The sequence below is a fragment of the Molothrus ater genome, chromosome 3 (assembly GCF_012460135.2).
Source record: "Molothrus ater isolate BHLD 08-10-18 breed brown headed cowbird chromosome 3, BPBGC_Mater_1.1, whole genome shotgun sequence".
Classification (NCBI taxonomy): Eukaryota; Metazoa; Chordata; class Aves; order Passeriformes; family Icteridae; genus Molothrus; species Molothrus ater.
Window position 1 is genome coordinate 35,761,129 of NC_050480.2, and position 27,402 is coordinate 35,788,530.

A 27,402-nucleotide genomic window follows, 5' to 3' on the forward strand; every position below is an offset into this window, starting at 1 on the left:
ACATTGTAGTGAGGTGTGGGTTGGCCTCTTCTCCAAAGTAACAAGTGACAGCATGAGAGGAAATGGCCTCAAGCTGCTTAAGGAGACGTTTGATATTAGGAAAAAAGTTTTCATAGAAAGGGCTGCCAAACATTGGAACAGGCTGCTCAGGGCAGTGGTGGAGTCTCTCTCCCTGGAGGTACTTAAAAGATGTGCAGATGTGGCTTTTAGAGACGTGGTTTAGTGGTGGACTTGGCAGCTAATGGTTGGACCTGAGGATCTTAGCACTCTTTGGTTCTATGACTTCTCTGTAAATGACAGAATTGATGTATGTCTATCTGTAGTGGTGAATTATGGGCAACCTCCTTGAATGATTTCAAACTTCCATCAATACATTGTGTCCAGTGAAAATTTTGGACTTTGCTCTTTTGTCTGTTGACTTGATCAGTGTTTTAATTCTAGGTTTGATGAAATAATGTGGAGAGCTCCTTAGTTAGGAGGACTCAGAGAAATTAGTTTAATTTTCAGATGTTGCATTTTAAAAGGAAGTTTAGGCACTCTGTACAGATGAGGTAGTGTAGGCCTTCACTTGACATGGTAGAATATTTTCTGTTATAAGCATATTTGGATTGTGGAAAGTGTCATAATGTTAGGATTTTTGGTTTCTATTGAGGTATCCTTTGTTAATTGCCTTTTAAAACCCATCCCCCCATATAGTTTTTACCTTTGATGCCATTTGCAACTGCAGTGTTTCTGTAGTTCTGGTTTGCATTTGCCCTGAAAAAAATTAGTAGTACTAAAGCAAGTATTCCTCTACAATTTCACTGATTTCAGGTCCTGCATAAATACTGTCATAATTGCATAGCAGTTTTAAGTGCAAACCTGTCTTGTGAGTTGAATTTAGCTGTATGCCTGTCCAAACTTTCTTCTTTTGTTGTCTGTGACAATTTTAGGTGGAGAACTTCATTTCCTTCAGATTGGAGGGACCTGTGATGACATCGATGAAGCTGATATACTTGTAGATGGATCCCTCACCAAAAGTGTAGACCAGTCATCAGAAGGCACCAAGCCATTATCCAACCCTTCTAGTCCAGGCATTACAGGTAAGTTGCACCTGTGTACGTGGATCAAAATACTTTTGTCATTTTTGAAAGCTGCATCTGAACATGACTTGCAATTATTTAATAGCATACTGCTTGATAATTTTTTTGCTGGTCAAATTTAGAGTTCTGTAGTTGCTGTATGTCTGTCATTACAGCAGTTCCTGATTAAAAAAAAAAAAACAAAACAAAACAGTGAATTTTTCCAGCCTCTAAGTGTGATTCTAAGTGTGGCAGACTGTATTTGTGTGACCCTGATTTTATTCCTCAAGAGTCAGTCGAAAGAAGGATGATGAGCTTTTTGTTGTAAGTTTATTTGTAAGCAACATTACAGCAGTTGCTTTGGGGTCTGAATTTTACCTGTTCCTCCTCTTTTTCACAGAAGAGGCCATTCCTAAAGTTTGAAGATCTGCTAGAAAATAAAGTGTTGTACATATGTGAGGGGGGGAAAGTCTATGGCTTTCTTCTGCACCCTTCTTTTGCTAATGGCAAATAAAGCAAAAAAGAATACAGATGTCAAAGATGTTCTTCAATGGATGCATTCCCTGTATAGTAGCTTATCAGCAGAGAAGTGAATTCCAAGCAAATGGTAACTCACTATTCTGATGAGTCAAATAGATTATTATTATTGTTTAAATTCTGCCAGTACTATAAAAGGATTTTTTCCTTTTTTTTAATCTTGTTCCCGTCCAGCCTTCAAAATAGCCTTGATTATGACTTATTGACTAAGAAATTGATTTATTCATGTATAGGCTTCAAAGCAGCTGTATCTTTAGGTTGTTCACAAGCTGCAGGTCCTTCTTTAAGTAGTCATATAATTTAGACATTGTTGTATTGCTTGATTTTGTTCTGTAATGGTTTCCAAAGAGTTGTTAGGTATGCAGGAATGAGCAGATGAACTGAGAACTATTTTGCTGTGGTGTAAAACGGAGTCACTAAAAGCTCTGAGAGAAGCTTAATAGTCATAAGAAGCCAGTGCTGAAATGAGGGGTCTGGGTGGGAGTTGTTGAAACCAAATGGCTGCAGAACTCTTGAGGATACTGAAGTCAATAATACAGGACTCTTAGCATATATGAGAATGATTGATTGTTAGGGCTGTGTAAACCTCTTCAGTACTGAGGTTGTCAGTACTTGTATGGATCATGATCAGGATTTGATTTATAATATCAGTGTTGCTTCTCTTTTGGTGTTACATACTAAAAAATAGAAAAAGTGTTTTTTTCCACTTCTGTCTTAGCATGTTTTTCAGACAGAGACACAGCTCAAGAGAAAGGCTTCTGTTTGGGGAAATGAAGTCCTGCAACAAGCAGAAGCTTCTAGTCATATACGTTCTTCCTTTATTTTGTGGTCTTTGTGTGTTTATTTTTCTCCATTGCTTACATTCTAGAATGTGTTTCTTGCATTTTATTTTCTAGCCTGAATTTGCAACTTAGATGCATATTAAATTTTACTGTCTTAAGAGAAAATAAGTTAATCTTATAGCAATCTTAGACTAGTGTTTCCTTTTAAGGAACAGAGGATTTTTTGAGGTGAAGTAATCTGAAATAAGGCCTTTTTTCAAAGTGAATTAAAAAAGAATATTCGTCTTCCTGAACAGTTTAAAGCCTGTTTTCAAGTTTGGTGTTAGAACTTTGTCTTGTTATAACACTTGGTTAGAATATAATAAAAGTTTTGTAATTTTAAAAAGAAGCCAAGTATACTTGACAGGAGTGGAAAGTTAAGTCCTTAACTTTTCAGTTTTGGGCATTGATTTACATGTATGTGGTTGCTGTGAATACTCTGAATTTGGGTTTGTTTCTCTTGGAGGAGGAAGGAGAATGAAGCAGAAAAATCCAGTCTGCTCAAAGATAGGCTTGTTCTACAGTTTGAGCAATGATCTCACTTCTCATTGCAGTGTCATCCAGCTAATGAGGTTCACATTTGGCACTTAGGAAAGTGAAGGTCTTTGCTGTATTATTGAAATTCAATTTCTAAAGCATTTCTAATTTCTTTAGCATTTTCCTGCCTCTGAAATTGAAAAGTAGAAATTATAGTTGCAATGAGAGTGAATTTATTACCTGTCCAAGTGTCTCACCTCCAAGTCAACCTGGATTGCTTTTCAAGATATTCTCTAGGTTCAGGCTTGCAGTGAGAGTGGTATTTGTGTTGGTGTATTATTATCTCCTCACCCTGAGTGGTGACAGCCGTAGTCAGGTAGCAAACTTTGTCCTTTTGAAAAGCATGATTTCTCTACAAGTAAAAGATTTTCCTTCAAAACCCCCTTTTTAGGAGAAAATGCTCAAAATACTAGAAAATACACATTGTACATGTCTTATTTTCCCCCAAGTTTGGTTGGTGGGAGTTTGTTGGTTGGTTGGGTTTTGTTTGGGGTTTTCTTGTTTTGGTTTGGAGGTTTTTTTGGTCTGTTTTTGGTTTGGTTTGGGGTTTTTGGCTTGGTTGGGGGTTTTGTATGTCTGAGGAAATCTGATTATCAATTTTTGGTCTCTATTGTGGTTCCTTTAGGTGTTTAACTTCCTGAGATATTTTTATTTTCAATACTTCCATTAATGCTCTTGTTTCCTTGGTACAAGGCCTAAATATAAAGACAAGACAAAATAATTATCAAGGCCCAGTCTCTTTTAAGTGCTTAACATAAATCATGTTTGTTTTTCACTTACCCCTCTTTTAAGGTGAATTGAAAGTACCTATTAAAACTACAGTGTTCTACTAGTCCATCATAAAACAAGTCAATATTGATAATCAGAGGCCAAAGTAATGTTTTAAACAGTGATAAAAATGCACAGTAATTCTTTACATCTGTTTTCATGAATTTTTTTTTCATCTGAGTCAGTAGGGGTATTAAAAAAATGTTTAATCAGCTTTACATCTTCAAAGTATAGCTGGCTAATTACTTATTCCTGATGCCTCTGGCTGAATTCCAGACAGCATGCTCAGAGCTCTCAGTATTTAGAAAATTTATTCTAAGTGAACTGCCTTCAAAGGATACAAGCTTCAAGGCTGGGATGTTTGGTTGCTTGTGTTGGGATTTTTTGTAGTTGTTTTTTGTTGTTGTTTGTTTAGGGTGGTACTTTGGGCGGGGGGGTGGGGAGTTTATTATTTTTCTTTTTTAACTAAAAAGCCTTCATATGACTTGTAGTTCATTTTGCCTATAGTAGTTCTGATGTATTTCAAACTGTTTTTTATAGGATGTTCTGAAAAAATGTCCACGTAGTAATGAATGTATGTGCTGTAATTATTCAGGAGTTGATCTTTTGGTGGACCAGCCATTCTCCCTTGAGACACTGACATCCCTTGTGGAACTGACCCGTTTTGAGACCTTGACACCACGGTTTTCAGCCACTGTCCCTCCCTGTTGGGTGGAAGTCCAGCAGGAGCAGCAGCAAAGGCGGCACCCTCAGCATCTGCACCAGCAGCACCACGGGGATGCAGCTCAGCACACTCGGACTTGGAAGCTACAGACAGACAGGTATGGAGGGGAACAGTCCATGAGAAATTGTGTGCATTGCTTAACTGGATGGTGTAGCTGTACCTACATTTGTAACCACAAATTTAATGCAATTTAATTGCTTTTAACTAGTGTGCAAGTTAAAGAACGTGTTTTTGCAAAGATAATCCCCATTTGGCAGTTTGCATTATAGGTGTTGGTGAGATTGGCAGAGGCATTTTAGTGGACCTTGAAACAAATTGAAAAGTCAGGTTTTGAATTGGTGGAGTTTTATTTGCCAAATGTGGTCATTACATTACATAAATAGACAAGCACATTTGCCAGAATTAGAGATACTCTTAACAGTTTCTGTAAAAGTCTGATTCACCCTTCTTATGTATACACACATTTTTAGTACATTATTTAATCAGAAAATGCAAACTGTGGATGCCAGTGTGACTAATTAGTTGTCCTAAATTAAATCATATTGTAATTTACTTTAAAATATGAAGGTAGAATCTGGTTTTATGTCTATTCAAGTTACATCTTTATATATGAAACATTAAAGCCCCTCCAGAGCCCTAGTAGTGCTAAAGTTTAGGCAGTATTTTCATTGAAATGAGCTGCACCAACATGGTATGTGTAGCAGGACTTAGTTTTTCACACATGACATGAGAACTTGGAATTCCTCTGGTCTCCTAAATATGACTTCAGCAGTGTTGCAGTCCCCTTGAAGGATTGCTTAAAACCTACCTGAAGTAGCTTTGCATAGTTTTTTTTTTTTGTGAAAAATGCTTGGAGAAACACAATATAGATAGAAATTGTTTTATTAAGGGGCATGCATAAGATACTACAGGATTTTTAGGTCAGACTGTTACACATCTGTTCCATGGATGTGTAACATTTGGGTTGTCATGTAGACTTGAAATAGCCATAGAGTGAAAATAATGAAATGGCCAAAGGGTGCTAGGGAAGCTAGAGGTCATGTGTGGGGCAAAAATAGCATGTCATATAAACAGCTGAAAGGTAGCATGTGATCATGAAGCATTGCAGGTGGGAAAACATGTAATAGGTGGAGGACATTCCCAGGGCTGACACAGAGCAGGAGTTGGACTTGCTTTAAATAAATATTCATAAGCTACAGTTGAAAACTTCCAATGCATTATAGGCTTTAAAGCCTTTATTTATCTTGTGGTTTTGCATTGTGTAAGTCAAATATTCTGTATGTAGCAAGTGGAAGGGAGGTGGCTCCTTGCAAAATAATTTCCAGTTAAAACTATTGATTGTCCAAATGTGTTCAGCAGCAGTTGAAAAGTAAAAAGCTACCAATATGAAGTTACAAGGAAGCAAGCAGTGAAGGTGATAGCTGTTAATTGGAAAGGGCTAAGTGGAAAATTAGCTTATGAATATTGTTTCTTTAGAGGAAAAGAATTATGCTTGCTGCTAAATAAAACAGGGTTGTAAAAAGGAAAAGTTAGAAGTTTTGGTTTGGTACTAGAAATCTTTGACAGTTACTATATGACTCATGATGGATGAAAATTATTAAATTACAGTCCCTTTGTTCTTAGGGTAGAGTCTTAAGATTGAAAGCCATGTTAGCTCTTAAGTAAAAGTTACCTGGGAAGAATAACTGATGGATTTCTCGATTATTTTTTTGGTCTTTAATATAAGGTTCCTTTTATCTCCTTTTTGAGTGCCTCATATTGATACCTATCACAATGTGTGGTTACAGTGTTAGATGGATGAGTAATGCAATTTGATATGGTAATTCTTTTGTTTCTCAAATAGATAGAAAGAGATAATCCTATAACTCTATTTTAGAAAATGGCATTATATTACGATCCTAATTTGTTATTTTAAAAAGACTGTGCACAAAGAAAAAAGAAAAGCAGAGTCTGATTTACCTTGCGAATTATCTGAATATCAGTGTTGTCCCCTCAGGTGTAATGTAACTGAAATGTTAAATGAGGTTAATCCTTTTAAAATAGATGTACATGAATTCCTAATATGAAAGGATAAAACAGTGACATCTGAGTTGCCTGGCTTTATCTCAAATTTATGTAGGATGTATTCATCTTACAGAGACTTATTTGAAAATATATGAAAGAAGGAAGAGCTAGATAGTGATGTGCAGTTGTGGTGGAAGGTCAGACAGTGAGAAGTTCTAGAAAAGGAAGGAAAAATGTGTTGGAAAATATCTTGTAGTTGAGAATAACAGTATATTGGTGCTTAGAACACAGTATGGATTGTATGTTTTTCTTTAGAAAGATGGTATAGATTTAGAAGGGTTTCAAACATAGGCGAGTTGCTAAAAGACTTTGCATTGGGTTATCTATTTAGGATAGATATGCTAATATATGAGAAAATAACAAGGAAGTAAATTAATTTGTTTGCTACTTTGAACTTTGCACATCAATAAAGGATGTACTTAAAGCAACCTATGAGATATTAAAAGAAAACTTTAAAGGGGAGTTTTTTAACTAATTACAGAATTAGATTGTGACATTTATTGTCAGAGGTGTAAGAAGACCTCTTAACTGCTGGATTAATGTGAGACCTTCAGGGAGATTATTTATTCCATATGTGCCTATTGAGCATCTGCTGCTCAATTCTGTCAAAAATATATTTCTGGGGTAGACAAATAACAGTTGTAATTCACTATGGCTGTGTGCATTGTATGCAACACATAGATTACAAAAGACTGCTGCAGACAAAGTGGTTTATTATTCATTTCTGGGCTTGTACCAGATCCTTAACTAAAACTGGATGAGCAGAATATTACTTTGTGTTTCAGAAGTCTGGCTCCTTTGAGTATCTTACGTAGTCCATGCTTTGTATTACATGAAAAACCACCCCCAAATCTCTCTCTGTTTGGCAGGATTGGATTATGTGTTCTCCAAGCTAGAGGAAAGGCATGAGTGATTCTAAATATTTAGTGTTACAGTTGCTAACTGAGGTTTTAGGGGTTTTTCCCCCCAGAGCAGTGGGATAAATTTTCATTATATTTATTTACCTGTGTTCTTTGTACAGTTAGCTGAAAATTCTTCACTGTTCCTTCTTGAATTATAACCACAAATTCTCTTGCTTCTATCCATCTTTCCTCCCAAAAGGTCTGCTTTTCTATGCTGCTAGCTCTGGAAAGCTGGCATGCCATTTCATTACTCATACCTGAAATCTCTTTTAAGTTGTCTAACATATGCCTGAAGGAGATCTGGCCATCAGGGACATTACCATAAAGAAATGCATTTGCACCATTCCTTAATCTATTTTAAATGGTTTTCTGCACAATACTTTATGTGTAGCATGCTACTGAAGTTAAAATAGCTATTTGGGAATTAGATGTTAGAAAGATGTCTCAAAAATATTTATAGCAGTGTACTCAGTTTCTTAGTGTACTCAGTTATACAGCCAAATAAGTATATTAAAGTTACATTTAAAAAATTATTTACTGTTAAATTAAGGAGATCAAGAAGTTCAGTTTGTTTTTAACATGTACACAAACAAGACAATTGACACATAATTAGCTTTACTTTCATTGCTCTTCGGTTTGAACTATTTTTTGCAAACCCCAAAAGTGTATCAAACTATGGAATGGATCATCAAGGGGTACTTGTCTCAAGTTTACACTTTCAGTGTAAACCAAACTTGTCTTCAAAACAAAAATGTGACTTTATAAAAGAAAGTTGCACACTTTTGCCCAGCACAGGCTTCTGAGTATGCACCTGGTAAGAAGCACTTTTCATCCTGTATGAATTATCAAATGTGCTTTAAAAATACTTGGAAAATAGTGTTTTGAGTCTCCTGTATGTTGATTTTTTACCATTGGAAAGTGACATTAAGCAATAAGCAATGGATAAGGGCAACTTGAAAGAGATTACAAAGTAGTTACCTCTGATCATGCTTTCATACACTTGACTAATTGATAGATCTTATTTTAGTGCTGTTTTTGGTTTTTTATTCTTGTACTTCTTTTTCATGGAAGCAAATAACTGTTATTTACAATAATATGGAAACTGTACTGAGATAAACGTAATGGGGAATCTTTCCACTTCTGCTTTCATGGGAACATTGCTTCTCCCCATCATATCAATTGTCATTTTAACATCATCTTCACAAAATTAATGTGGTTATCTTGAAAGCTTTAAAGTTTGAAAGGCTTCCTCAGAAATTCATATGGATGTTAACTAACGCAAAATAAGTTTCTTTTCTTATTAAGAGAGTGTGCATAGATGCAGAATAGACTCTGTGATGGGAATTTTCTCTGTACACTGGATCATTGTCTTCTTTTTTCCTGACAGCAACAGCTGGGATGAGCATGTCTTTGAACTAGTTCTACCAAAAGCCTGTATGGTTGGACATGTGGACTTCAAATTTGTTTTGAATTCAAACATCACAAACATTCCCCAGATTCAAGTGACTTTACTGAAAAATAAAGCTCCAGGCTTAGGGAAAGTCAATGGTAAGAAAAAACTAGGATATCTTTCAGAACATTATTTCTTTTCTCAAACTCAGTATTCTCTGTGATGGATATCAGAAAAAATTGCTTGTAATTGTGTAAGTATTTCACTTTTACTGATTTATTCTGTTTCCTGGTATCATGGAGTCTTTTCAGTTTTCATGCTTGAATGTAAATAGGGGAGACAAACTTGGTAAACAGCTTCAAAATCTTGACATTTATGCAAATAAAGTACATAGCTCAAAAAGAATGAACTCAGTTATAATTCTGGACTGCATTAATCCTACAGTCATTAAAAATAAGTTGTCAATTGTAAATCATCCTAGAGATTGACTGATTAAGCAAATGGTGCTCTTTTAAGGTCTCGATGTAGTAAAAAAAAAGATACTAAATTATTCCAAGTCACAGAAGGAGATTATTTGCCAGTGAGAAAATAGCAAGGCTTTTCTTGATGGAAGTAAAAAATCCCATGGGTTCCTTGGGAATTCTCTCATCATTTGGCTCATTGACTAAGCTGTGTGAAAGCTGCAGTAGGATTTCACATTTTATTCGTGCAGCTTTGACAGAGGAGACCAAAGTTAGGAATGCTCTTCCCTTGGGAAGACTCCTGGCTGGACTGTGCATCTTACTAGCTCTCAGGGAACCTGTGAGGGGGTAGCATAAATTGAAAAGTCAATTCTTTGATGTGGAAGTGCCTCCACTGGGATTTCCCTGTGGTGAGAGCATTTCTTTCATGTCCTGCTGCCTTGTCTGCTGGACGTGGAAGGTATTACATACTGCACCTCCTTTTATTGAGGCATTAATTGTTTATCTTTTTCTGGCCCCCTCTTTTTCAAAAGCTTTTGGGAACTGGCTATTTCAGAGAAGTCTTGCTGTCAGATATTATTAAATTGCTTGCTGGATATAAATTGTGTTGAGAAGAACAGCAAGCATGATCATAAAAGGCCTTTTTCCCTCCTTTTCCTATTTTTTTCAATTGCCTAAGACCATCCCACTTCAACACAAGAGTAACAGTAAATTTCAAAAAGGAGTATAGGCATTTCAAAGATCATTAACAGGCTTTCATAAAAGCTCACTGTGTAGCATCCTGCAGTGTTTAATAATAAAAAATGTGTACTGGAGATGCTCTCTTAAATACTGTAAACTGCTTGTAACCCAATACTATTAGCTATAACTATTCTAGCTTAGTAATATTGTTTGAGAAACTCCTATTCTTTTAGGGTGTGAGATGCTTTAGATTTAACAGAAGTGCTAGCTGTGACTGCAGGACAGCAGTCAACAGGTGTTCTTTCAGTTTCTTCATTTTTGTTAATTCTTGCTGTAAAACCTGAATTTTAACATGGAGTAAAAATTTGTTCTATCAAAGAAAAAAATAGAACATATTGTCCATGTTTCTCTCCTGAATGGAACCTCTGTTTTCAGCATGATTTCAGTCCATTTGTAGATCTGGATGTCAGAATTAATCTGAAAATCTTCACCTATGGAACAAAACAATAGAAGAAAAGCTAAACTCTTTTCCTTAATGCTTCAGTTTTAAACACTTCTGAACAAACAGTTCCATGAGTTAGTAATTCCTTGGAGACATTTGATTTAGCTGTGAAATAAATTGCCAGAGCTCTCTGTGAATGCTTTTCAGCAGAGCATACTGATCAGAAGACATGACAGAGCTCTTCCAGAAAATGACATTTCACTTCCTTGCATGTAATATACTGGAATTTGCTTTTTTATCTTACAAGGAGGAAAAGGCTTCAATAGGGGGTCAGGAAGTCTGGAAAGGTCTGGGGAGAGTGAGAGCACCTGCAAGGCAGCCTTGGCGAAGTCTTTTTTCTTTTTAATTCGTAGGATTGGAGATCCACAGCTAACCAACATCTTCTCCAAGTGTAACTGCATTGCAGTTGTTTCCTTCCCATTTTCAGTTTCTTGAGTTTTGGAAAAGGACTTTAGTGACATTTGCCTTTTTTCTTTGCACTATTGAATAAAATAATAGGGCACTAATGATTTCATTATAAGGGAAGACAAAGTTAGGTAATTTATATCTGTGATAGATCTTAACCAAGGGAGAAGTAATACAATGTTTGGCTCTTACAAATGTATAAAAACCTCAGACTGAAATTCGATTAACTTCCCCTCCAACTTCTGTCCTTCCAGATGGGGAGAGAAAGGAACTAAAATTTTAAGATAATGAGACATAGGGAAGATGTGCAGGGCAGAATTTATTCAGTCATTTTTTGGTATGACAGGAGCCCTGGAAATAGTTAAATATGTAGTGTGTAATAATGGGAAGGCCAGAGGCATAATTCTTCTGGTTGGGAATTAATGGTTTTGGTCTGGCAGTTAATTCACTGTATATGCTTCTTGTTAATTTGCTTGCATGTCCTCTTCATTTATAATTCATGTGATCCATTTAATTGGAAAAAGGGCTGTGTTTAAGTATTACCAAAATAATGTTTGATGTTCAGCAGGAGCAATCCAGTTATTTTATGTTTAAATTATCAGACCTTCAGTACTGGAATCTAATTGCTTAGGAGTAATCTGCAGTTGATTATTAGGGAAAAGAATTTGGGCAGTGTTAAAACAAAACAGGTTCTTTACAGGTCATTCAGAAATACTGGTTTTTTAACTATTTTCTGCAACTTCAATCCATATGAAAAACATGTGTTTGTGTACTTGTGGATTTGTATTAAAAATATTGCTGTGGGCAGAAAGTTGATAATTTTGCTATAAAAACTACCACTTCTGTTTTTCCTGAGCCTTGAGCAGTGTTTGAAATCATGCTAATATTTTTATTTCCAGAAGCAGCAGTAGATAGACAGATCGCATTTCCTTTATCTCCAGCTCATAATACAGAAGTGGAGAGAAATGGAAAACCAGGACTGGCAGAATTCAGTGAAGAAATGCAGTATATGGATGTAGAGGAACCACAATGTAAGTTTTATTGATCTTGTTATAGTTCACTTAAAATAGGACCTTGCTTTTTTCTTGTTTAAAATGATAGATTTGAATTCCTCTGCAAAAATTTCTCAGACATTAAAATAGAGTAATTTCTCAGCTGTCTTCAGAGGTTTTTTTTCTCTCTTATCTGTTTGCCATATTGGTTGAAAATTTAACAAAAACGCACCAGAAATGTCCTAAACTACTGGAGAGGTTTGGTGCTTACAAGCAGATTAATGTTTATTTGAGTTTAGAAATCAAGTAGATTGACGTGGCACCTTTCTAATTTAAATTGCTAGCCTGTTTCAGCAGTATTTTACTTTGTTTCTTTAGCTAGTTTTAGTATAATTTTTCTTTGCATACCTGGCTTTTGTAGACATTGCTGCAATAAACCAATACTGAACAGAACATAAAGAATTCATAACTAGGCCACATCACACTGTGCCTGTTTCTATAACTTTGTTGTTAACTAGCACTCTTCCACAAAATATCTTAGACTGTGTGAAAGCATTGAGTGGGTCTGGGTGAGGAGAGCTGCAGACTAAAATTTAACAGTTGGAGTGACTCAGTTCTAGAGCGATGGTTCTTTTTCTTGGTCCTTTCAACAGTCTTACTTTACACCTGCTTTTCTCTCATGGAATCAGCCTTGTCTAGAACATGACTGTCAAGGTCCTTTCCAACCCAAACCATTCTATGATCCTATGACTCCAAGGGAGGAGGGGTTAGAAAGGATGAAAGGAAGGATCAAGGGGTGATAAAAGTGCTGAAAGGATGTGTTTGATGCTGAGAAAGGAGCAGCAGATGAGTGAAGATGATTTCAGTAATTTGTATATCCTCTAGAAGAAACAAAGCCATCCTTGTTTTAAATTTATTATTTGTTTTGTTTTTAAACAGTGTTGTCCTGCTTCAGTAATGACCCAGTAAGGATTGTGGCTCTGTATATATTGGTTCTTTATTTCATCAGTTGTATATTTTTGTGGCTTTTATAAGCCAGTCAAGGTAGATATTAATCCATATAATGCAACTGAAAATGGTTTTCAATTGTCATTTACCTTAATTGATTTCACTGGAAAATGTCTAAAAGTGAACTTCAAGTCTTTTTTTGTGTAAAGTTATATGAATTTAGTGATCAGAGTTTGACATGGTGCATTTTTAATCCATACAAATGATCAGATTTTATGACTTAATTATGGCTAATTCAGATCCATGTTACTTATGTTTTTCTAAGGTCTTAGATTGTGTCCATTTCTGGAGGAACACAAGAAGATATACTTTGTGGTCCAGTATGGCTGGCTACTGGACTTGATCTATCAGGACATGCTGGAATGTTGACACTAACAAGTCCAAAGCTTGTTAAAGGTAAAGCAGTTTATTATGCTATTTGCATGAAGCCTGTGTGACTGAAGTGCATCTCATACTTCTGTAGTCAGACATAGGTTTGTTATTTATTTATACATTGACAAATTCTGCTGTATAACACCATAGTGAGTTGCTGTTTCAAATGGATGGTAAACTACTGTAATTAACATGGTTTATCTGTTCTGTTTACAACTTGCAATCTGTTTAAACTGTGCAAATTCTCCCTCCCTCCTTCTTTTTTCTCTACTTTTAGGCATGGCTGGTGGCAAGTACCGTTCATTTTTAATTCATGTCAAAGCAGTGAATGACAGAGGAACAGAAGAAATCTGCAATGGTGGCATTAGACCAGTGGTTAGAATACCTCCTCTAAAACCTCAGACAAACAAGGGCCATTCACTTGCTTCATTGTTGGCAAAAGTTGCAGCAGGCAAGGTAATGAATATCCAAGGAAGATAAGTTGGGTAGTTGTAGACTTGGTATGATTCATGTCATCTGAAAATGAAGCAGCTGTTAGCAGAATTAAGATCCATTAAAATCTGCTTTCTAAAGAGGTGACACTGTGTTGACACCTTCAAGAATTAGAGTTCAACATTTCTAAGTTGTTTCTTTTGTGCAGATTGCAAAGGTCTGTTCTGCCACTTTCACATTCTGAGCACTTGTTTTTGAAACTTCTGTTCCCTTGAGTATTTTCAGTTGTTGATAGGTCTTAATCTTCTGTGAAGATGTGTGTGTGTGCATGTGTATTGTTCTATATTAAAGCAATTAGTGAATAAAAATAGTTTATTTTGGAATAATGCTCAAACTAAGAGATTTTAGCAAACTGCTTGCATTTCACTGAACAAGGTATAAAAATAAATCAGAACCAATGTGATTTATGAATGTTATTTTTCCCAAAAATATAAGGAAAAGCCATCTAGCAAAATTGAAGCCACTACTTCTTCAAGAAAATCAGATAATCTGCGAGGCTGTGACTTACTTCAAGAAGTCTCTGTAACAATTCGAAGATTTAAAAAAACTTCAATTTCAAAGGAAAGGTTAGTAGGTGTTTTTTAATTCTGAAAACATATTAGTTTTAGTTATGCTTCTCATCAAGAGCTTAGTTCTTGAAATAGCTCAGGTCAAGATGCTGTTTAAAGTTATCTCATAAGCTTATTTTTGTACGGAAAATCCTGTAAATTTCAAGTAAGAGGGCACAAGGCTGTGAAAGCTGTGGTAGAATAACACTATGCATGAAATTTTACGTTGAGTGAGTTTTTTTTGCCTGACTTCAAAAGGCAAATGTAAATAAGTTTTCTTGGTAAAACTAATTTTTTTCAAGGGAAGCATCTTCTCTTTCTATTTCCACATTGCCTTGTTTTGTACAGCAGAAAGTATATTATTTGTCAAAAAGTTTAGAATCAAATTTAGCTAACAAAGAAGTGGTTGAAGTCTTTGGTTTGGTACTGCAGACCTAGATACAGGTAATACAATATTGAAAGTGTATTACCAGCTGTCACCCTGCAGTGGTGGCATTCACTGTAATGGGCTTAAAGAGGTTGACGAGGCTGCAAAGAGGTATGTGCGAACAGTTGATAAGAGTTTTGTAGATGGTGAAAGTTTGTTTAGGTTTAGAAGTTGCCAGGCAAGTTACTGGGGGGGAAACTTCGTAGAGGTTTGCTGGATCTGTTGTAATGCAGGAAGTTCTGTGAGCAGAAAGTAGGATGATTGGGAATGTGTGCACAGAACGTAGTGCATATGCTTGTGTACTGCTTTTACTTTCATCTAGGACTCTCTTTTTTTTTGCTACTCCTAAGACAGGATACAAAGCTGGAGAGTGGCCATATTGGTTAATTGTGGTTTTCTTTCCTTCCCCTCCTCCCCAGAGTTCAGCGGTGTGCCATGTTACAGTTTTCAGAGTTCCACGAGAAGCTGCTCACCACTCTTTGCAAGAAGACAGAGGATGGTCTGACTACAGAACATGCTCAGAGTCTTGTACTAGACACACTTTGTTGGTTGGCTGGAGTGTATTCAAATGGCCCTGGCAGGTAAGGGAGGAATTCTGTTCAAATTATCATGGCTGTTTCTCAGTATCAGTTTGGTTTAAAAAAAGTAGGTTTATGTTATTTTCTAAAGTATGTAACTTGTTTTCACAGCTCAAAGGAAGGAAATGACAGTTTGCTTTCTAAAACACGTAAATGTGTCTCTGATATTATACGTGTTTGCTTCTTTGAAGCTGGGCGGAGCATAGCTCACAAATGTGCACGATTTCTTGCACTGTGCATCAGGTCAGTGCTAATTATTTGCATCTATTTGTTTTTGTTTATTTCTGTTTTACATGTATTTCGGGATTTGCATGCATTCTGAACTGAACATTTTGTTTGTTGCTGTTTGACGTTGAATTCATAAAGCAGCAAGACCTGGTAGATGCTCTTTTCAAGAAATATGTGTTTAGGGTGTGAGTGCAAAGAACACCAGTCTTTCAGCTTCATCTCCTGAGGAGATTTCATCCCTCATTCTTACTTCCTTAAATGTTAAAATGTTGTGGTTTTTTTGTAGCAATGGCAGGTGTGACCCAAGTCAGCAAGGGTTTGGATCAGTTCTTCTGAAAGCTTTACTCGACAATATGCCTCTTCTGCCTGCTGCTGCCACAGGCGGTACGTATGCAGTGTTCTTGTCGTAAGTGTACACCGTGCATTTGTTGTTTGTCGAGCTGTGTTGGACTCCCTTGTGAAATTAGAATGAGGTAATTGTTCAGTTAGTACTAAATGCTTCTTGGAGTGGTCTGGTCACGAAGTAGGCATTTGCAGTTGGTGAAATTTTAAGCAAATAACCTTGTTTAAGCCAGACGTGAAGGCTGACATTTTTTAAGAACTTAAGTAAGTTTTCTAAAAATTCTCAAAGGTGTTTAGCAACAACAGATTCTGTTGCCATAAGTGACAGTCAGGGTGGTCTGTTATTTTTTAAAATTAGGAGATAGCCAGGAAATTGGCTATCCAGATGATGTCCGACTAGCAATCCACTCTTCGTTCTGCACTACAAGGAAATTTTAACTAAATTAAATTTCTTCCTTACCTATATTGCAGTGTAATGGTCTCTTAGCACCTTGTTGAAGCATCTGGAGTGCCAGATGGAATGGGAAGATGACTTCACCCTTGTATTTTGGGTGGCAAGGCCTGCCTTTTCACACTAGGATATTGTTGAATTGTTTCTAGCTTGGTATCACCAGTGAGTCTTACAGAAAAATTAGTTTGGACTCCAGACTGGGACTACCACCCAGGTCAAAACACATAACACAGTACTACAGGGGGTATGGAATGCACAGGGATGGAAGGAGAAGGAGGAAGCTGAGATTTGTGTTTCTGTACAGAACCACAGTGCTGTGCTCCCATAAATTATTTGTATGGAAGCAGTGCTGCCAGCAAATACAGGTTAAGGAGACAGCAACCAGAATGAGAGGATGAAAGGAGGAAAAGAGTTGGCTTTGGAGTATGGCTTGGCTCTGATGAGATTGGAACCCCTAGCCGAGCACCTTAATATATCAAGAGTATCTTGATTGTTGTCAGCAGGAGGAGTGAAGGAAGTGTGCAAAGCTGTCTCTTGGGAACCATTTTTTCCTTCAATTATGTGTTAGTTGATAAGAGAATTGGAAGTACTTGTAGAAAGTTATGATTGCAGAATGATTCTTAATTGAAGCCTCTCAAGAAAGGGGAAGAGGTAGAATATCTCCTAGTCTGTATTCAGACCATTAGATCATTATCACTTCTGTTGATTATCCTTCAAAGTATGCTTTCTCAGTGAAAAATTTATATCATATTTCATGTGAAATATTTTTTTTAAATGCAGGATCTGTGTATTGGTATTTTGTATTGCTGAACTATGTAAAAGATGAAGATTTGGCAGGATGCAGCACAGCTTGTGCATCATTGCTGACTGCGGTGTCCCGGCAGCTGCAGGATCGCCTAACACCAATGGAGGCGTTACTTCAAACAAGGTACTAACAAATGTGGTTGTTGTAAACTTAATAAAAACAAGCCTAAGAACCATCTAATGCCATCCCTTGCAGGTTCTGAAAAAGGTTGTGTGTTACACTTTGCTGTGTTTGTCTGAACAAGAATTAATTTGCTAAAGTTCAGGAAAACAGTTTTAACTTGTGCGAAATGAAGTTGAATTTAATTGCTGTGTCACATTTCAAATTAGCAAATACGTATGTGGTGTTTGAAGTCTGTGCAATCCTTAAGTTAGTAATTATGATTTTTATTGTAAGGACTAACACAGCATGTCAAATTTTGACTCTTGGAAGGAATTAAGTATATTGAATAGTACTCAGTGAGGCACAGTGCTTCTCAAAGCTATAGTCTTTCAGTAGATTGACAGTACATTTAACGTATTTCTCCCAAAGGCCACATTCTAGGTGTAGAGACCTGGAGTAATTTACTGGGAATGCAGGTTCTTCTTTTAAATTACGTATCAATGTAATTTAGGACTGTGATGTTGTTTCCATACTGAACTGATTGGCCATTTAACTTTGGATTTACATGATACAAAAAGGAAATTTCTGATGGTTCAGTTGTGTAGCAGTTCCCAAAGCTGCATTTTGGTGAAGGAAAAATGCTGCTGTTTGACATCTCTTTCAGTTGTGGTTTGGGTGTAAGAGTTTTCCTCCAAGTCAAACAAGATCAAGGTAGAAAAGGTTTGGTGGAGGTTAGATCAGAATTTTCAGGTAAAATTGAAAATGTAATAGAAAATGTAGTAAGGGAAGGTGTAGAGGAGGAACAATATCTTTTAATTTTTGCTTTGGTTTTTAAAGAACTATAATTCCAAAATACTTCATAAAAACTTAGTCTCGGGTGTTACGCTTGGATCCTTATCGGGCTGTCTACTGCATTCCTCTACTTAGTTGTTAATTTATTTCCCCATCTGTAGTCCTTACAGTTGATTAGAAGACTTAGCCCAGCAATATAAATGGTGTCTGGAAAAATTTAGAATTTTGGAAAAATAAGTGAGTTGAATCAAATGAAGGAGAAAAAAGTGAAAATTACACTTGACATGAGAATGGCACCTTTCTGTAGGAATCAAGTTGTTCCTGCATATAAATTGCTTCCAAGTACTTTCTTTAAACAGCGTATCTTAAATAGAAGGTTTTCCTCCTTTCCAGTTGCCCACTTTTGAATTTGGCACATGACATTTCAGATCACCTTCTGGTGAGCACGTGCTGTCTGCATGGCAAGGGAAGATTTCTGAAGTGAGCCTGTTCTTGGTGTCCTTCAAGCTCAGATTTTCTGAATGTTTCTAGATGGTGTTTTACTGAGTTTCTTCTTGAAACTTAATTTGCTTTCTCTTTGAACTCTATAACCCTATGGTTATATATATATATATATATATATATATATGGTTATAACCCTATGGTTATAACCCTACTCTTAAAACTACCCTATGGATAGTTTTAAGAGTAGCAGCAAATGCCTTATTTGATTACAACATCTCTCTAGCAAGGACTGACTGTTTCTTGATTTTGTTTACTAATTCAGGCAAAATTTGTGGGTCTTTATTTCATATGTCCATGGATCGAGGGAATACTGTCATTTTTGGGTTTCTCTGGTTTTTTTAGTAGGCAGCCATAGCTTTCCCCTTTTTCCCTTTCCTCAAATTGTGTTATATCTTTTTTGTGTACTTTTGTGATGCAGAATTTATCGTATTGTGTTTTTCCCCTTGGTCCCAGGTGCAATAGGCTAACATCTGGTAATCTGCTAAAAGCAGATGTCTAATTAATGGATCTGCACATTCATGGGAGAATAATATTCATTTTACCGTCATGTGCTGCAATAAATCAAGTAAAACTTGAAAAATCGAGTAAAACTTGAAAGGATAAGGCCTGTAGGATGTGTTACATGATTTGCAGTTCATAAAACAAAAAAGGGATTTTAGATAGGATTTTTTACTTTCTTACAAAAAACTAGGTTGGTTTTGTCTCTGGCAAATCTAAAACAATTTCTCCAGCCTATTCTTGAAAGTACGAGATTCATGTAGTCAAGGAATTAAATTATTCTAAATATTGTAAGGTGTTACATGGTTTAATTATTGTCATCATTTGCACTTGAACTGTCTCTGGCTCTCGTCTAATCTGAAAACTCTCCTGCTGCTCCATTTAGTGCTTGTAGGGGGATAGAATATAAGAAAATAAAGATAGTGTAGAAAGTAATCTTACCCCTAAGGAGTTGTATTTGGGCCAATTATTAAAGATTAGGAGCAGGGCTGACTTTAACAGGCCACAGTTGTAACCAATGAGAAGAAAAGTGCTATTAAAGAGTGGGGTGGCTGGTTGAGACAGGAACTGGAGTCAGTTGGCTGCTTTGTGAAGAAGAAAGAGTGAGTGCTCTGAGAGCTGCCCACGAGAAACACCAAGGAAGGTATGGAACTTTTGTGGTAAGGACACAACAGTATGGAACCCCTGCAATAAGATGACAACAAGTGCTTATGTCCTCCCCACAATGGCCCTGGAGAGCAGCTTCTTTCATTCTAAACAAATTTGGGATGTCTGGAGTGTATTTGTATCTTCACTGTATTCTCCAGATCTGTAGTCATTCTTAAATAATTTCCTTTGGCTTCTTTGGTCCTTGTCTTCTTTGTATTGTGATACACAAAATTTTACACATTATTCTGGTTGAGGGCTCTGATGAATGAAATAGAAGAGGTATGTCACAGAGTTCATGTTCATTACTGCATGGATGAATTAGGTGATTGTGTTTTTACATTCTTCATTTAGTCCTTGTTTTTTTGTTGGTGTGCCTTCTATATCCTTTTGTGAAAAGGATTGCTAATGCAGCTCAAAACTGTGAACCTGATCCTTCCTGCTGAAGAACAGGTAAAAGGCACTATGCTTGTTGAAATAAATCTGGGCTGGACAGCATAAATTAAACCCTCTGCAGTTTGTTCAAATTCTGATTCTACTCTACAATACTCTTGCAGAATTTTGACATTTTATCACCTGCTTATTTAATAAATCAAACTGTTTAAAATATGTAAGTAATCAGTGCTAGTGTTGAGCTGACCTGATTTATTGAACATTTAAATTCTGATGTCTAAAGCAGGCTGTGAAGGTACCACACTGAATTTTGTCTGAGCATTTTTGTATGTTTTAGCAGCCACTTTACAGGAGCAATGTTGTCTTGGCTGGTATGCGAAAAAAGGTCAGGCAGCAAACACATCTGTCTTGTCAGATGTGTAGGATGCACTGGTCCTGTCTAATGCATGCTTGTAAAGAGCAACCAAGTGTATCTTGTGTTGTTCTGAGTATAAAGTTATTTTAAATTTGCTACCTTCTAAGTAACTTGGTTGGGAAATGTAATGTTAAATGGGCTTGATCTGTAATTTTCAGATGATCTGCCCTTTTGTAAGATCATTCATCATTTCTGATAATTGCAGTCATAGCATTGTGTGGCCAAAAGCACTGACCCCAGCTAACGGGGAAGCATTTTGACAATCAGATAAGTCTAGAATCTGTTTTTACCTTGTTGCTGGTGTTGTATTCATGTAGACATTTACATTTCTGTGATTACTTGATCAAAAAAGACATTTAAACATTCCAGCCTTCTCAGCATGTTGGGGGCTTTTACTTCAGCTGGTAAAGGAAAGAGGAACTGCTTGGAGGCAGAGGGAAAAGGGGGTGGAAGAACTTACTGCCTTTGCTAGTGTGTTTGTGGAAATATTTCAGATTTCTTCTGTCTCTTGCCAAAGTGCAGAGTGTTATGTTTCTCACTTTTGTATCTACACAGGTGCATTTCTTTCTACTCTGGCTTAGTAATTTAGCCTGATTTCCATTTTTTTTCTGCTTTTCACTTGCTGGTAATAGGTATTTGCAAAGACTAAAAAAAAAGCCAAAACAAAAAAACCCACTTTTAAACAAAACCAAAACCACAAACAAACAACCCCATTGATTTTGATACTACTTTAAAGTTTCCTTTTTCTTGGCTTATAAAACCATAATTGATTTGGGACCACTTCGAGTGATGGTGCTATTTTTTGCCCTCCAGTAGTGCCAGAGTAAATGCTATGAGTTTTCTTCTGTTGAGGTATTTATCACAAGTGTTGATTGGTATGCCTAGCAGCATTTCCTTTTTTAATTCTTACTTCAGCTGGAAGAACAAGCTGAGGTGGAATTTCTTCTCCTGTTTTGAAACAGTACTGTGTTTTTATTGACTTCAGACTAATGTCTCATTTACTATGTGCAGGTGTGTGTCTTGCTCATCGTCTGAGGCTTGTAGTTCTATTTTCATGTCTAGTGTGATTTTGTATCATGTTTTCAGGATAATATTACATCTTCGAAACTCTTTAGTAATGAAGAGTTGCTTACTTAGCGTTATAAGCTGTTTGAAAATGCCATCAAATAAATAATTTTAATAAACTATAAGCAAGTGATAATTTCTAAGATGTGTCAAATGAATGAACAGGATAATTTGGAGTATAATAAATCTGGATGGTAAAATACTTGATCTTTTACTGTAAATAATTTTATATGAGTTCTTATTGTGTGAATGGTGCTGTTTGTCTTATTTGCAGATATGGATTATACAGTTCACCTTTTGATCCAGTTCTGTTTGATTTGGAAATATGTGGCTCTTCTTGTAAAAATGTATACAACAGCAGTATTGGAGTGCAGTCAGATGAAATTGATTTGTCTGATGTTCTATCAGGTATGTATGTTTAGTTTAGCAGTGATTGATTGTGGTAGAATTAGTAAATCTCTATTATAGTGTTTTCTTTTCCTGAAGATGTGATTTTATATTTTCCAACTAAGCTGAAGTCCAAGGTAATCTCTAGCTCATGGTATCTTTTACATTTCCTGTGGCCTTAGGACAAGAAGAAAAAGCCTCTTTCTGGAATCTGTTATTTTCCTATCCTGTGGAATATCTCAGGCTAGAGATTAGACAGAAAGGCTGCTCTCATTCCCTGGTCAGTCATCTAGGAATCATCTGTCACCTCTTTCGAGTAACTTCCTTGAGCTATGTTATTATTCATTTAGGCTAGCAACACTCACATGAGCAGAGAAACTTAAATGGATTTTTCTGAAGTTGGAAAGCTGCCATATGGCATTCTTCTACTTAAATATAAGGGTTTAATGAGGTATTTTTTTCTGTTTTAGTGGAGTTAAAATATCTTAAAAGCATATTTGTGTCTATCTTCTCAGGTTAATTCATAAGTGAACCTTTAGACCCTGCAATGTCCTAAAGAACTAAATAATTTTTACCTGTCAGGAAATTCTTTTCATAGCAAGTGTGTTCATCAGTCTTAGTGACTCCTTTCCTTCTCTTGTATGCTATTGTCTTTCTCCTTCCTGTCCCTTCCTCCATACAACTTTGTGAATTTATTTGGATATTGATAGTTATTATTAATAGTCTGGGTTCTACACTAAATTTGTCTATGATCTTAGTTGGTCTGACAGTTTCTTCTTCCTTTTAGGTAACATCAATATTTTCTTGCAAGCTAATTTGCTTTCAGTGTAGAAAGACTAGAGCCATCCATATATGATTTTTTTCTGGAATTTAGAAGGTTATGCTATGCTTCTCTCACAGTTGACAATTTGACTTATTAATATGCTCTCTTCAGATTTGACAGCAAATCCCCATTTATATTGAGGATATGATAATGTTAAGATGTTTCTTCTACAACATGAACTAATAAAATATGTGCATCATATTTAGTTGTCCCTTTTGACACTTCATGAATTGAAGTGGCGCTATAAAGAAAACATTGGCTGACTGTGCAGATACATGTTTCTTTTTCAGGAAATGGGAAAATAAGTAGCTGTGCAGCTGCTGAAGGTAGTTTTACTTCTCTTACTGGACTTCTGGAAGTTGAACCTCTGCACTTTACCTGTGTTTCAACAAGTGATGGAACTAGAATAGAAAGGGACGATGCAAGTACGTTTACTGGTATATACAATTTTTCATTTTTTCTACTTAGCATAGTTTGTTCCGTAGTACATTTTTAATTTAACATAATGGCACTGTTTGACAAACTGACTGCTTGTAGTTTTGAAATATTAAAATGTTTTGTTTGTGATTGTTTTCTTCTTAAATAATTTCTTTATGTGAAGAAAGCCATATGTTGGGTCTCTGAACAGATATGTGGAGTTAAACTTCTTGGATCTTAGCAAACAAAGTGGATTTTAAGAATATTAACTTGAATCCATTTCTTTCTATTGGAGAGTAAAATGTACAAGCTTGCATCTTTACCTTACAAGCTTTTGTAGTGGAAGAATTCCAGAGCAATAGGTGGCTTTTCTGTAATCCAAGTGTTACATGTATGACCAAGTGCATAGTCTATAAACCATATACTTTGTAACTCAAGATGATGTTTCTTGTAGCAAGAACTGGATTAAAAAGATATGTCTCTTCGTTTTGCATCGCTCTGAACAATTTATAAGGAATTGTGTGTTTTAAAGGTGTGTTTTATAATTTCTACATAGGTGTTTTATTTTGTTTGTTTGTTTCATGCCAGTGAGTACCTTTGGGGTTACCCCAGCAGTTGGTGGCCTCTCTTCTGGAACAGTTGGGGAAGCCTCGACAGCACTGAGTTCAGCAGCCCAGGTAGCTTTGCAGTCTCTCTCTCATGCAATGGCCTCAGCCGAGCAACAGCTCCAGGTGCTGCAAGAGAAACAGCAGCAGCTTTTGAAGCTTCAGCAACAGGTTGGAGGCCATTTGGCTCTTTTTAGTGCTGTATCTAAACTTCGAAAGCTGAGAAATTAGTTGCAGAGCTAGATGGCTTTTTTTCCCTCCATAGTATATTTGAGGAAGGAACTGCTCAGCATTTTGGTTTGCTCTTCTTAAGCAAAGTGCTGGTGGTGTCTCCCATGCTGCTTTGGTCTTTCAGACTTAGTTTTTGTGTATTTTAAGTGTGGGTTGGGAGTTTGTAGTAAAACCTAAGTCTTCATAAGTAGGTATATCAGTCTGAAATTGAAAAAGCATACCGAAATGAAAAGCACGGTTGCTGACACAGGAAAGTGCTAGTCATAAAGCTATTGTTAGCCGGCCAGTGCTTGGCTGTGTTGACTCTACTTTGCTGTTCAGTGTAGGGATTTTACTTTTTTTTTGATTATTCCATATAATTACTCATGTTCCTCAGCTTGTGAGTCAAATTAAATAGTTTAATAGTTTAATTTTTCAACTTATAGGTAAGCTTTTTTCAGCTTACCTGTATTGAAGGTAGCTTAGGTTTATTAAATCCAGTTGTATAATCAAAGTTGAACTTGTGGCTCAATACTACTCCCATGTTCACAAGTAGTATTATCTGCTACATACATTGCTTTCATCTTCTCCACAGAAAGCTAAGCTGGAAGCAAAACTGCATCAGACAACGGCAGCAGCGGCAGCAGCAGCATCAGCAGTTGGTCCTGTTCACAACTCTGTGCCTTCCAATGCAGTAGCAGCTCCAGGGTTCTTCATTCATCCTTCAGATGTCATTCCACCCACACCAAAAACAACTCCTCTCTTCATGACTCCACCTTTGACTCCACCTAATGAAGCAGTTTCTGCTGTTATTAATGCAGAGCTTGCTCAGCTTTTTCCTGGTTCAGTCATTGACCCCCCAACAGTTAACCTTGCAGCACATAACAAAAATACCAGCAAGTCTAGAACGGTAATTATTTTCTTTTTCTTAGAGAAACAAGGTACTGTAAGCATTACCAGGGTCTTAATTTGTAATTGAGTGCTAGTAAATATATATGTATTCGGGTGAGATGTGAAAACTATATTGCTAAATTTATACCATGAGAAAAGAACTTACGAAAGCAAGATAGTATTGTTACAGTACCTCATCTGGTTTCTCTATTGGAGCTATCTTAACTGTGTAAGGAGTTAATAATCCTTTGAACTTAGTAGTTCATCTATTTTGATGGTTCATGCTCAAATCTAAGTGTAGTGAAGTGTTGTCAAAATTATGCATTTTTAACAGCTCACAATAAATGCATAGGTGTTAATCACTCAATTTTACTGATGTTTTTCCATTCCTCAGAATCCACTTGGATCTGGCCTTGCTCTTGCAATATCTCATGCTTCACATTTTCTTCAACCTCCACCTCATCAGTCAATCATCATAGAGCGAATGCACTCAGGTAAAACCACAATTCCTAATAGTTTTGACACATGTTCTAGTAAGAAGTGGAATATTTTCTGGGGCTTTAGATAAGTTGCTTAGCTACAGTCTCTCTTAGCTTTCCAGAGTAAAGATATTTCTTGGTTTGTATTCTGTGATACCTGTGAGTTTAAGACCTAGCACTTGATGATAGTTGAAAAATGCTGGAGTCTTGGGGAATATGTTGGGTCTCAACAGAGAGCCTGTTCAAAAATAATGCATAAAAAGCAAAACAGCTTCATTTATGTTTATGCCTAAATTTTCTTCTCAGTGTTCAAGCTGTAGTGGGAGTTTCTGGGATTGTGCAGGTATTTGTAGCCTCAAGTATGCAAATACAACTTTTAAACAATGCAAAAACCTTTATATACCTTTTAAACAATACATAAACATGGCTTTATTGAGAAGTAACATGTCTCGCTGGTTAGCATACACTGGTCTTTCAGGCAGTCTTGTGTTTTTCTTACCTAGGAGCAAGAAGATTTGTGACTCTGGATTTTGGAAGACCTATATTACTGACAGATGTATTGATTCCCACTTGTGGAGATTTGGCTTCTTTGTCCATTGACATCTGGACTTTAGGAGAAGAAGTGGATGGAAGGCGACTGGTAGTGGCTACTGACATTAGCACGCACTCACTTATTTTACATGACTTGTTGCCACCCCCAGTTTGCAGGTTTATGAAGGTAAAAGGATCTTTTTAAGTTCTTGATGTTTGTTAGTACATGAACTTCCACTTAAGGTGTCTTCAGGCCAAACTCTTTTGGGCTATACATTTTTAATGTATTTTTGACTTGGTGTTTATCTTTCCTGTTTTGATACAATTGTGTTACAATATAGTTGCATTTTCTTTCAGATCACTGTTATTGGTCGATATGGTAGCACAAATGCCAGAGCAAAAATCCCATTAGGATTTTATTATGGCCATACCTATATCCTACCCTATGAAAATGAGCTGAAACTAATGCATGATCCCCTCAGAGGAGAAGGTGAATCAGCAAATCAACCAGAAATTGATCAACATTTGGCAATGATGGTTGCATTGCAAGAAGACATACAGTGCAGGTTAGAAGAAAAAAAAAGTGTATTTGCTAATTATTTTAATGTAAACCACTGGGATATCATAATGTTGTAGATTTTTTTTCTTCCCATTTTTTTCTTCAGACCAAAAAATACTCTGTACTCTGCTGTTGTAGAGTTGTGAGTATCTTTATAGGAATAATAAAAACTACGCTGTATTTTTTTTTTCTGTATCTGTTTTAACAGTGCGTTCACAATGGACCAGAAGTTGGCTTCTGGCAGGGTGGTTGTCAAATGTATTGCTGTTTGCTAATGTGTATTGAATTGTGTTTTTTGAATATTTCCCTTCAGGTACAATTTGGCCTGTCATCGGTTAGAAATCCTTCTGCAGAGTATTGACCTGCCACCACTCAATAGTGCTAACAATGCCCAGTACTTTTTGAGAAAGCCAGACAAGGCAGTAGAAGAAGACAGCAGAGTATTTTCTGCTTACCAGGACTGCATTCAGCTGCAGCTTCAACTCAACTTGGCTCACCATGCTGTTCAGAGACTCAAAGTAGCTTTAGGTGCAAGCAGGAAAGCACTGAAGGAACAATCTGATCCAAAAGAGTTGATTCAGATGTCATCCACAGAACAGCTACGCACCATCATTAGATACTTACTGGATACTTTGCTCAGTTTGCTACATTCGTCCAATGGTCAGTATTTTTTGAGGTTTTGATTTTTTTTGTCATGTTAGTAGAAACAATTTCCAAGTATTTTTATTTCTTGACCTGCACTTTTCTACTATAAGGCATTTATACTAGGTTTAGATGTAGAATCATAGAAATGTAGAATGGTGGTGGAATTTGAAGGGCTCTTAAAGATCATCCAGTCCCAACACCCTACCATGGAGACACCTTTCACTAGAGCAGGCTGCTCCAAGCCACATCTACTGTGATTTTAGTAGCTGATAGCATACTTCGTAAAGTTTTACCATTGGCACCAAGCTGGCCTATCCACTTCCTGAAAAGGATAGGAGAAGGTGT

The 27,402-nt window shown here is 36.5% G+C and overlaps 1 protein-coding gene across 1 annotated transcript in view; it reads left to right on the forward strand.

Annotated features, from left to right (window-relative positions):
- BIRC6 (baculoviral IAP repeat containing 6) overlaps nucleotides 1-27,402 on the forward strand; it is a 175,842-nt gene that overhangs the window by 35,302 nt on the left and 113,138 nt on the right. Inside the window, 20 exon segments of the mRNA XM_036380755.2 lie at nucleotides 933-1,082; nucleotides 4,320-4,545; nucleotides 8,802-8,962; nucleotides 11,753-11,884; nucleotides 13,119-13,148; nucleotides 13,151-13,249; nucleotides 13,503-13,681; nucleotides 14,153-14,283; nucleotides 15,112-15,273; nucleotides 15,382-15,513; nucleotides 15,785-15,882; nucleotides 17,072-17,219; nucleotides 21,785-21,918; nucleotides 23,011-23,145; nucleotides 23,726-23,913; nucleotides 24,548-24,862; nucleotides 25,238-25,337; nucleotides 25,826-26,040; nucleotides 26,211-26,419; nucleotides 26,726-27,072. Of these exon segments, the coding sequence (XP_036236648.1) occupies nucleotides 933-1,082; nucleotides 4,320-4,545; nucleotides 8,802-8,962; nucleotides 11,753-11,884; nucleotides 13,119-13,148; nucleotides 13,151-13,249; nucleotides 13,503-13,681; nucleotides 14,153-14,283; nucleotides 15,112-15,273; nucleotides 15,382-15,513; nucleotides 15,785-15,882; nucleotides 17,072-17,219; nucleotides 21,785-21,918; nucleotides 23,011-23,145; nucleotides 23,726-23,913; nucleotides 24,548-24,862; nucleotides 25,238-25,337; nucleotides 25,826-26,040; nucleotides 26,211-26,419; nucleotides 26,726-27,072 (3,291 nt within the window).